The sequence below is a fragment of the Perkinsus marinus genome, assembly GCF_000006405.1.
Source record: "Perkinsus marinus ATCC 50983 genomic scaffold scf_1104296929318, whole genome shotgun sequence".
In the NCBI taxonomy this organism is placed as follows: domain Eukaryota; phylum Perkinsozoa; order Perkinsida; family Perkinsidae; genus Perkinsus; species Perkinsus marinus.
The window spans coordinates 278162-289297 of NW_003216498.1; the positions used below are offsets into that span (position 1 = coordinate 278162).

At 49.2% G+C, this 11136-nt stretch overlaps 4 protein-coding genes across 4 annotated transcripts; 2 read left to right on the forward strand and 2 right to left on the reverse strand.

Moving 5' to 3' along the window:
* The first annotated feature begins 510 nt into the window (after positions 1–510).
* On the forward strand, positions 511–2410 carry Pmar_PMAR012418 (U3 small nucleolar ribonucleoprotein imp4, putative). The gene is made up of 10 exons (XM_002787596.1): positions 511–601; positions 650–774; positions 1063–1154; positions 1204–1324; positions 1372–1464; positions 1743–1830; positions 1880–1933; positions 1997–2130; positions 2181–2288; positions 2336–2410. Exons 1-10 carry the CDS (start codon positions 535–537, stop codon positions 2366–2368), a joined length of 915 nt encoding a protein of 304 aa, XP_002787642.1. The 5' UTR covers positions 511–534; the 3' UTR covers positions 2369–2410.
* Positions 2411–3043: 633 nt separating this feature from the next.
* Pmar_PMAR012419 (hypothetical protein) lies at positions 3044–3807 on the forward strand (the record flags this gene model as incomplete). The annotated part of the gene is made up of 3 exons (XM_002787597.1): positions 3044–3182; positions 3232–3325; positions 3372–3807. 3 exons carry the CDS (start codon positions 3044–3046, stop codon positions 3805–3807), a joined length of 669 nt encoding a protein of 222 aa, XP_002787643.1.
* Positions 3808–7923: 4116 nt separating this feature from the next.
* Pmar_PMAR012420 (hypothetical protein) lies at positions 7924–8270 on the reverse strand (the record flags this gene model as incomplete). The annotated part of the gene is made up of 2 exons (XM_002787598.1): positions 7924–8078; positions 8153–8270. Coding segments are annotated over 2 exons (273 nt in total), but the record flags the coding sequence as incomplete, so codon positions are not given.
* A 1053-nt stretch (positions 8271–9323) lies between these two features.
* Pmar_PMAR012421 (Bystin, putative) lies at positions 9324–10843 on the reverse strand (the record flags this gene model as incomplete). Its single annotated transcript, XM_002787599.1, has 10 exons — positions 9324–9391; positions 9438–9513; positions 9621–9693; positions 9741–9857; positions 9903–10030; positions 10144–10242; positions 10291–10365; positions 10412–10522; positions 10565–10658; positions 10710–10843. The coding sequence occupies 10 exons, from the start codon at positions 10841–10843 to the stop codon at positions 9324–9326; spliced, it is 975 nt and encodes a 324-aa protein (XP_002787645.1).
* Positions 10844–11136: the final 293 nt, after the last annotated feature.

Genomic DNA, 11136 nt, shown 5'->3' on the forward strand with positions numbered 1-11136 from the left:
TCAAGGCGTATCCCACGACCGACTGGTATGCTGAGGAGGTCTAGAGGGAGCAGCAAGGCTTAGGCAGAGGAACGGGAGGGTAGTGATGTGCTGTCTGATCATGGAGGCTCTCTGACTCCAGGCAAGGCTGGACGCGCCGCGGCACCTAAGGAGAAGCCACAGTGTGGACATGGGGGCGGTAGCACCAGCCGGAATGTACAGCGGCTATCCGGTGCCTTATGAGGGGGTGTCCAAGTTCGGCGTTTCGTGTCCGCGGTAATACCACGCAGGGGAGGTCGAAGGTTCAATTCCTGGGCTCTCCATTTAGGTTTTGGCGTACGGAGGAGCCTCACTGCATGGTAACCAGTCATAGCCTTCCTCGACGATGGATGGGTATCAAATACAATCCTCCAGTTTGGGAAGCCCGAGGGGCTCGCAAAGATCATGAGAAAGTCTAAGTCTGATGATGTTGTTGTTGTTGTTGTTGTTTGAACGCTGTGTTCGAGTTGAGAGGGCAATATTGGAAATAAGTTTCAGCAGCTGTTCATTGATTCGATGCTCCGACGTAACGTGCGACTGAGAAAAGAGTACTTATACAAGAAAGCCTTGGAGGAGAAGGAACGTGAGCCTTTGCTGGTGTGGGGACCGGCGCGAAGTGATGTGGCTCAAGGTACTACTCTGGAGAAGAAGCGGAAGCTGAGAGAGGCTCTGGAACAGAACAAGTCGGTGCCGACTGAGCTAAGAGGAGATACGAAGTTGCGGACGACTCTTGACTTGGAGGACGACAGAACTAAGGTCTTACTAACGCTGGCTAGGGTTTCACTTCACTACCTGAATATTCGAACGACGTGTTCTCTTCGGCGAATCACATACCGCACGGGAAATCCACTCTGACTAACAATCTTTGTCGTCGTCGTTGCCGAAGTGCGCGTTCGAATGAGCTTGGTCGATGCGTGTATCGGTGGAAGGGAATGTATAAGCTCGCTGTGTTAGATCTAGTGTGAACGGTTCGGAGCACATCGCTGATCGCAGTAACTCGAGACTTTATATCGTTGTTAGTGTTGCTCATTCTGTTGACCCTAGGTGCAAAGGCTGGCCATCGATGATGAATACCAATACCTTGGTGTTCGTGAGCCGAGGGTTCTGGTCACTACCAGTCGTAATCCCAGCTCGAGGTAGGGGGCTCGCCGACAGGGGCTGGTGATGATGATGATGGCGGATCAGGTTGGGGAAGTTCGTGAAGGAGGTGAGGCTGCTCATACCCAACAGTCAGCGGATCAACCGAGGCACGTACGTTATGAAGGACTTGGTGGACTTATGCAGGAAGAACGACATCAGCGATATGGTGGGGAAGTGAGGATAAGCAGTTTATCGTATCATTGATGGCTGCAGGTTATTGTACATGAGCACCGAGGTCAGCCGGATGGACTCATCGTCTCGCATCTACCTTACGGCCCTACGGCTTACTTCGGCCTCTCGGACGTGGTAATAACAACATAAACTCTTAACGGGAATACATATTACACTATCACTGCTGTTTCTTAATTTGCTACCACTCCTACTTGAAGTTTACTCTGGCGGTAGGCTGCGGCATTGATCGTTTTGCTATAATCTCGCGAAGCTTTCACCCATCGCTATAAGTATCTGAGCGCCGTTACTTACTCCCCTCAAGTGCCACTGTCAGCAGTAACGGTATTTCCCGAGTTCTCTCGCTGTTGCTATAGCTAGCAGTCTCAAATCACGACCGAGGAAAGTTGTCGTAGGTATTGCGACATGATCTTCCGGAAAAGCCGCCGAATATGCCCGAGACGTATCCCCATCTCATCTTCCACAATTTCGGTGGGAATATCGGTAATAGATTTGGGTAGTAGACTATTTCGCCTGATAGATATAGCTTAAGGTACCCGAGTACAGACAGTCCTATCGGCACTGTTCCCCCCGTCCAAGCCCGATAGTAAGAATAGCCGTCGTGCGGGATCGAACCTGTGCGGGTCGGTGGTATGTGGGTTTCTGCTAGGCACACGAACTATCACATTCGCCAATGACGGTGGTGACTGCATCGGCTTCCGTCATCACACTTTCGAAAAGCCCACCAAGGCCACTAAGAATAGAGCTGATGTCAAGGCGGAAGATGTGAAGCTATATGAACAGGTGAACACCTCAGCTTGTGATGTAGCGGCTAGCCCTATCACGACATTCAGGGTCCTCGGTTCAACATGCAACTCTATCGTCTCGAGCTGGGCACTCTGGATATGCCTGATGTGAAGACGGAATGGGTGCTCAGACCGCACTTCAACAATCAGCGCTCGGTAGGCTCTGGAGATTGGGGTGTGGCAGTTATGATATGTTTTTATAGATCCTGGCTGGCCAAGCTATAGTGGACGAGTGAATGTAGTCCTTCAGTTTATACGCCGGCTATACTGTCCATAACGTTTCTATCCGTACCCGCGTCAGCTCAGTGCCGCAGTGGGAGATGGGAATGAGGGTGTGTGGTTAGTGCCTGTTAGAAAAGCCACTGGCCGGGATCGAACCAGGGATCTCTTGGATGAGAGTCGCGCTTGCCATTCTGATCGATTGTACTCTTCTACTAGCAGTAATTGGTCGTGGCCTCGACGAGGGCTCAAGCTGCGGCCCTTCCACGTAGCCTTTGGTACACGTTGGATGGTACGGTGAGATCGATGGGCTGGTACTCAGTCGCAGTTTAATAACTTTACCAAAATTTTTACTTCATCGTTGCCACCGCTCGAGTTGTCTCTGCTGCCTGAGGGCCAACTACAAGACGTACAACAACAGGAGCTGCAGGCGACGATGGTGCCAGCGGAAGGCTTTACGAACGTAGTTATCTCTACGGGCTGATGATGAGTCATGGACCTCTTCTCAGGGTGGGTTCTATCAAGCTAGTTCGAACCTGCTTTTCTCCACCGCGGCAGTGCCTATTGAATCCGAAGAAACGCCCATAATGGAAAGTCCTGTCCCTGTACCGCTATCCCTGAATCCAAACATTGCCATTGAAGCCGCCAAATACTCTAATACGTTGGCGGTTGATTTAGTAGCACAGGAAGACATGCCGGGCAGCTCTCGCAGCATGAGTCCACGATCCCGAGCTAGTTGTAGTAGTAAGGGATCGCCTAAGACGAAAAGGCCCTCGAATGGTAAGGGCAAATGCGCTTATCCCTTGGGCTGCAACAAATACCGACAAAATGGTGAGCCTAGCACATTGTGTGCCGGTCGCTCAGTGCTGGTTGTATTCAGGGACAAGGTTCTGCGTGAAGCATGGCGGGGTACGTCGATGTGCCATGCCTGGATGTCCGAACGCTGCTAAACGAGGTGACACTACTAAGGCCATGTGAGTTCACTGCTCATGGTTCGTTATCGAAGTGTTCACATTGTAGGTTCTGTATTCGGCATGGTGGCGGCAAGTCCTGCCGCGTACCAGGGTGTGGAGTCTCCGCTAGAGGCTCTACAGGTTACTGCTATAAGCATCGGAACCTGACCAGTGCGATATCCAGAAAGGATTCGACAGCGTCGACTGCCTCTGGCTCGGAGCTCGATCAGGCCTCTCAGCTTACTCCTGTTGGCTCAGCTGAGGAGGTCTCGGGTGGCGATGTCGTTGACTTTTCGATCGATCTAGCATCATCGTATTTGGATGCGACCTGTTGGGAAGCTCAACCAGCCACTGGAGAGTGTCAGACCAACTTGGCGTCCCTCGATTTCATGGCACTCAGTGACGAGAAATGGACAAGTTTTGTGGAGCCGTTGGAGCCTCTGCCTGAGTTGCTCACAAATCACATTAATTCTGATGCTTCTGACAAACTTTATCTTTTCTGATGCTCACTCTGCGGGCTCGTCCCTGGTCTCGGATCGGGATTGGAGTCGGCTGTAGTTCGCCTTTGCTGTGCTTTGTACTTGCGATTCACACTAGTATTTTTTCAAGTCTTCTCGTAGCGTATCGTATTACCTTGTCTCACGTTCTCACACGTCTTTACTTTCAACAGGGGTTGGCCTATTGGCATCATACGTTCGATCTCCAGAAGTTGTTCAACTGAAGTTATTCCCACCAAAGGAGTCGTTTTGGTGAATACCACACCCAGTTGAACCTTCGCTTACCGTCGTGCATTAATGGTTGGCCAATGAGCGTAGAGGTTTCGGACAGAGACCTCCTGCTACTCCAGGGATTTACGAGTGTGTATGATGATGACCCCGTCCTTATCTCCTGTATTCGGGTCTCCTCGTACTGTTTCATCCACTATGTCGGCTAAAATATGCTGCTCACTATAGCTGCCCTTTTGTCGGCTCATATCTAATTCATCGGACTATCCAGGAGTGTCTCGTCCATTGTATCTCTCTGCATGGTATTGTCGCGTTTTCCAGTTGGGTGTAACTCAAAGACAACAACTTCAAACATCCCTATTAGTATTATAAGCCAATCGGTGGCTATCCCTTGTGCTTATGGCGTCGGAGGTGGCAGGGCCTACAGGACGAGGAGCCGCGAAGCGATGGCGTTGCGCGTTCGTTGGAGGTTGTCTGAAGTATCGCCAGAATGGTCAGTTGTTGATCACACTGTGAGAGGCATGGTTAGCTGGACTGGTCTAGGTACCCGATTTTGCGTTAAGCATGGAGGAGCTCGAGCATGCGAGTTTCCGGGGTGCAAGGCTACGTCGAGGAAAGGAGGTGAAGGCAAGTAAGCTGCGGTGGAAACGCAATATATCATTTCAGCATTATCCGAATGCATCATGGATGCTGTTATGTATCTATGATTAATTTGTATTATCATTATGCTGAAATTGAACTTAGGTACTGCATCCGTCACGGCGGTGGGAAACGTTGTACCTATCCAGGATGTCACACCGCTGCGAGAGGCAGAACTGGGTTATGTTATCGCCATAAGGAAGGCTACAACGGTGCATCTGTTGACACTGCGATGACCAGCTCTAAGGCGACAGATTCCCTCATTTCAAGATTACTACGCGATATCGATCGCTCCACCGAGTATGCACCTTCGGAGTTTTCTACCGTTGCTAGCGAAGTTACTGTTGACTCTTCTACTCCGGAACTGCTACAAGAGCAGGGAGACTCCACAACTTGCTCGGCTGATTTGTATTACTCATGTTGTTTACCGGGTTCCAGTGCTACGGCACCTGTGGTTCCCATGGTTTATCATTTATAGTCCTTGAACATTTTCCACGTCTGTGAGACGACTCTCAAGTACAGTATTTGCGATGAAAAATCGCGCAATTTATTCCGGTAAGCGTTTTCTCTTCGCTACCGTTTTCGTTGAAATTTCAAACGTATTGGTTTTAGGATTCAACAACCTTTAGTCCAGAATATCCCTGAGGATAGTTGCGTTTTCAAGGAGGTCAATTGACCCGTGGCAGAGACTGCACTACCTCCGTTGTTTGCGATGTAGGCTAGTGACCATCGGTCCAACTCCGCAAATATCACAGCTACAGGAGTTGCTAACTCGATCCAGAATCTGTCTTATCATTTGATATGGCGGGTGTGATAGCTGCTATGTTGTTCCTGATCGTTCTCATAGTTAATCTATTAACATCTTCGTAGTTAGTGAAGGTATCGACGAGCACAATGAAGGGGCGACTGACAAAGAACTAACTGATTACTTCCCAAGTTTGCGTGGTATACCTAAGGCTGGACTATATCTGGCTACTAACTCTAGTGGTATATAGCAACAACAAGAAGTATTCTTAACGAATGATGCGGGTCCAACGAGCCCATGCGCGTGGAATCGTCTAGACGGTGACCTATAACTAGAGAGAACATCACCGAACTCCGTCTGCTCTGGGGCTGAACACTCAGGCTTCGTCACAGGTGAAATTAGCTCAGAGGCTACTTCTGAATTTGTCCATCATGCCTCGACACAACGGCTAAGCCGACCCGTACACTCTGTAAGGGAAAGTTGCGTGGTCCTCGTGCTCGTGTGCTATCAATGTTGGAAAATATGATCGCTTTCCTCAGCTGGGCTCCGGAATTTCTCCACTTATGTAGAAATTCATATGCGAATTCGGGTAGAAGTGCCCATGAACCAACAAGAACCTCCCAAATTCTCACCAACACATGTCGTCGACCAAGCGCATATTTCCCAACAATGTGTGCTATATTAAATGTGTGCAACTAAGTGATGATGATGGTGTAGCTGGTCGCCACTGTATCGCTTACCGCTCTCTGGAGTCGTCCCTCTCTCTCAACCTACGGCTCCACCCAGTTGTGTTGACAAGCCTAAGCACCACAGTAGAATCACCGATCATTAGTCTCTGTCCATGATGGAGGTGACACGGACAGACGATCCCAAATCCCGGAACAGGTTTCTAGCACTGTAGAGTCACTACATCAGTAGCTGTCGAGGGGTTCCACTGCACTGCGTTCGGACACTATAGGGTTGATCATCTCATCCAGCTTTGGAGGAACTGATGGGAAATGTTTCACGTGTGCAGCGCCGGCGAAGTCAAAACCGGGAATGAACAATGACAACTTCATCGCGTCTCGTCACGAAGAAGGGGTCTCAAATGGGTATGAGTTGGGCATCAGAAGGTGGTCAGTGATAGGCTATATGGAATAGTGTTGGGTCATATGATATGACTCTTATTCCGAAGCAAGAGAAGACTGGCCAAACGATGCCTCGTGGACATGAGCACAATGACCGGGACCGATCGCTCACGCGTCACTAGGCGTCACCACATGGCGCGCGAGTGAGCAGAAACTCACAAGTGACGGGGATACATTCAAAGCCGTCTCTGTTTCACATTGCAGACCGTGACGGGATTGAGTAGCCGATATTGGTTCGCCAATGGCGAATGGGATTCTCCATGTCGCATTTTTCTGTTCGTAGTTTCATCCACGTGCTGTGCTTGTCTGACAACATTCCGCCTTGTTCGAGACGAAGTGTTTCTTTCGTATGATACCTCTTGTTAAATCGATTCTACGTTTTCGCGTTATTCCACCCATGCAGAATAGTCCTCGAGCCTTTTCGAGATCACAAGGAGTCGGCTACTATGAATTCAAGGGCGATCGGCCTATTAGCCTGTAATGGCTGGTAGCTGATACATACAAATCCACCATAGGTGTTCACCATAGTGGTGATAAATAGGTCGTACTGGAGTTCATGATTCCGTCTGCTTTTCCTAAACCGCTTAGTCCGGCTCACTCAGGCCGAGCTAATCTATGTTGGCCGATGCTCCGGCGTCCGAGTTTCGATTCCCATAGCAGTGCGTACATGTTATATATTCAACCTTTGAGCTATGACTACTGTGACATTGGCTTGAGTTCAGGTTCTCGAGTTCTGTTAGTGAACAACTTAACCTGCACGTCTATTGCAATTGATACGGTCATCATCAGTCCCCTTTAGTTTTTTGAGCAGTTGAGTCTGCAAGACCTCTTGTTGTTTTATTGGGAATGCCCGATCGTCTCTGCGATGACGTCGGTAGCCTCTGTACAGGGGCCCAAGAGGCACAAGAACATGCTCGTTTACAAGGGTGTCCTCTCTCTACCATACTACTGGACCGAAGCTTCCTCCGTAACTATGAGAGTCATGTAGACGCCTTTGATGTGTCGAAGTCCGTGGACTCTATTGATTTCTTCTTGAGCCACTCATGGTCTGCTAGTGGAGGTTGGAAACAGATGGCTTTGTTCATCTGTTGGTGTTCCAATTACACTATCAGCATCACTCTTGTTGCATCTGTGCTTGGGGCATGGGCCTTCTATAGGTCACGTTGTAACGAATTGATGGCAATCGTCCTAGCCTGCGGCTTCATAGCGTTTTTGGTTACGGTCTTCATCGTCCCCTTGTTGCAACATCGGAAAACTGTAGTATTTCTCGACAAGTGTTGTATCCCACAGAAGGACCCCGTCGCCAAGTCGTCTGGTATAGCGAGACTGGCTGAGTATCTCCATGCTTCTAAAAAGCTAATCATCCTCTGGTCTCCCGATTACCTTGATCGTCTCTGGTGTGTCTATGAACTGGCTGTTTTTCTCCAGAATCACGGTGAGGAAGACGTGATTCTTGTCAATCTTGATCAACTCAAGCGATGTACGGCAATGATGCTTCTGCAGCTTCTGAACGTTGCGGTCATGCTTGCTGTCCTTCCCTTTAGTCCATACTCACCTAATGTCGTATATGTGTTGGGTACATCCACAACACTGCTTGTGGATTACCAAGCACTTGCTTGTGGCAAGGTATGGCAGAAGTGCTGTGCTAGATTGAAGTCTTTCACCATCCGTCGGGCTAAGTGCTCCTCATCAGTCGATCGCTCTAGTCTCAAGCGGTTGATTGCTGACATGTATGGGTCTAGTGAGAAGTTTGAAGCGGTTGTGAGATCTCTATGGTTGGGCAAAAGCGAGAACGAGCATTGTCCTAACTGGTTATTCTCGGGTAATGTGTTGCGAGCTATGCTTGCTCTGCACATCCCATTAATCGTCGCTAAGATAGCAACTATCCCGATCATTTTCCGTCCAACTAAAGAGAAGGAGTCTTTTCTCATCCCGATCTATGCCCAAGGTGTAACTCCTGTGCTTCCTGCTCCTATGGAGGTGGCATTATGGGAACTGCGCAGCAGCGTGACGCCTTTCTTAATGTTGTGCTTCCGCGCTCCCTTGATGCTCGTCTTAGGAGACAGACTTGCCAATGCCCCGATATTCAAGAGGATCGGCGAGTGGGCTCTTATGGTCGTTTTCGGACTGTGTTTTGTTCTGTATAATAATTTGACGCGATTGGTATGCGGTTACAATTCCAACTTTCACCTCCTCCGCCAAGGCCCAATCGGCAGTCAGACAAGTGAGGCTTTGATCTGGCTCATTGTGGTCATTATTGTACCTTTGTTATTTTCGTCTCTACGACGATCGTATTCATACAAGCTGCCAAGTACTCTTTAAATGAAGCTCTTATTATACTTGATCAAGTTAAAAATACTCTGATCAAGATCAACCCTCGATTGAAGCTTCACTGTTACATCGATAGGAGTTTGAGTTGTCATTACAGTACATCTGTCAGTGGATGGTGAGAGGTTTAGCCTCGCAAAATACAGACATCCAGCTATCAATCGTAATTAGTCGTCACAGAGTGAACCATGGCGGCGCGTCAAATTTCGAACGCTCGACGACGAGTATGACCATCGAACGTACGTACACTACGATATCGAATCCGCCCGCATTGAATTTCGTAGTGTCAAAATGTTATTCTCCTCACTTCACCATTATGTGAAGTTCCGCAAGCGATCAGTACTGCTCATCCCCATCACTCATGCCCTTGACTATCTCGAAACGCAACAAGGACAACGATACAGGAAAGACAGTAACGTTTGGTAACCTCCCGGAAGGATTATCAGTCAGGGAGCTCAGCTGAGATCCATTGCAGCGGAAGCAGTGAACTGCCTCAGCGATGGGAAAGGGTCATTTGATGCACCTATGAGATACTTTTTAATCATGAAGTCAAGTCCCTGTCGAGCTACCTCCAGCTGGGGCTGATCCGTAGAGCATCTTCCCATCCTCAGCGGCTGCGAGCTCGCGCCGAATCTCAATCGTTATCTGCGAAGAGAAATCAGCCCTGAACTGACGCACAGTGAAGAATCGGTGTATGGGCTCAAATGGAAACACAGTCTCAATTCTACAATGAGAATAATCATAGATGATACCTCCTTGTGAGGGTGCGCCTTCATAACCGCCTTCAGCGTTCGAATCTCCGACTGTGACAGCTCGTGCTTGTACCTGATAATTGCAGAGATGTCAGCAGGCAATAGGACATATAGACCGACCTCTGCACAAAAGCTAGAAGCGACTGATGCCATAGAACAGGCATTTCCCTTTGATCTGGTATGAATCCCTTATAATGATCAACAACGGCACTGACAGCCCTCTTGGGCAGGGAGTACCTAATAAAGCAAGCAATAGTTGTACGAGGATCTCTCAGCACCCACTTCTTGTTAATGATGGTCCTTATAGCAATACTCGCAGTAGGACCAGGCCAGGAGAGGCCAGTGAGTTGACACAGTCTGACCAAGGCTGCCGCAGAGTGGAGAACCGGCAAGGAGCATTTTGCCAACACCTATATCAGTCAAATTATGCACTCCAACAACGAGTGAACACTCCTCTAAGCGGGCCGATGCAAGCGAACAACAATCTGAGGAGCGCCCGAGTCGATCTCAGTATCCATACTACACTGCAGACTATGACTGCCTCCCTGATGGTGCAAGTAGGGCAAAGTATGAGCGGCAGGAAGATGCCCTTGAACCACGCCGCCGGCTTGAACGTGGCCGCCTAGGTTACACAAGACTAATGAGCAGTTGGAAGGGGAGAGCTACCCACCTTGAGGGCCTCATAGTAGTGGAAATTGAGTTTCTTATTCACAGCTATGTCCTCTCGAACAGCCGGTAGGAGTACCTAGCACCGAAATGAGATGCACAATACAAGTGTGGTGACACCATACCAAATTAAGGTATCTCTGAGCTTGCTTTGGGCTGAGACTAGAGACGAATATCTTAGTTGCCTCTCGAGTAGCAGCAGGAGTCCATTCGACAGGATTCGTTATGAACAATACCTACACGCCCACGTCCCATTCAAGAGGATACCAAAGGACTACCTCCTCCCAGTTGATGAGGCTCGGGATGATCTTGAAAGCCTTGGGTATCTTACCAGACTTATACGTACTCAGCCATTTACCAATATCTGAGTACCTGACCAAGACAAGGCTCTAACATGGGGAACACCATGTGGTTCGTTCTTACACTCTCACAACCTGTGGGTTAATGGCCTCACTGGCATCCTCTTCATTTGACTGGACCTTCGACACTCCACCACCCGAGCCAGCCTCTCGTTCTCGCAGCTGGGCATACCAATCTCCCGCGAATAAGCACAGCATTGATAGATACTACCTTCTGTTCTATGATGTCAGCAAGCGTCAGTCTCTTGGGCTCCTCATTGGTCGTTCTGAACTGAGCCTGGGCGGCCTCATCTGCTTCTGTCACTTCAGCTCCAATTCGAACCTAATACGACCGAGTCGCCACGACAATGCCTCTCATCCCCCTACACGGCCTTCAGCATCAACTTCAACTTCACCCTCTTCGACCTCGGGGGTCTGAATGAAAGCGGGTAATGACTAATGCATGGATATTCCTGTTGCTACTCTAGCATCGCCATCCTCTGCCTCCTCCA

Coding starts and splice junctions, on each gene's coding strand:
- Pmar_PMAR012418 (XM_002787596.1), top strand. CDS start 535: ATGCTCCGACGTAACGTGCGACTGAGAAAAGAGTACTTATACAAGAAA. Junction 1,934..1,996: donor CCCCCCGTCCAAGCCCGATA/GTAAGAATAGCC, acceptor GGTTTCTGCTAG/GCACACGAACTATCACATTC. Junction 2,289..2,335: donor ACTTCAACAATCAGCGCTCG/GTAGGCTCTGGA, acceptor ATGTTTTTATAG/ATCCTGGCTGGCCAAGCTAT.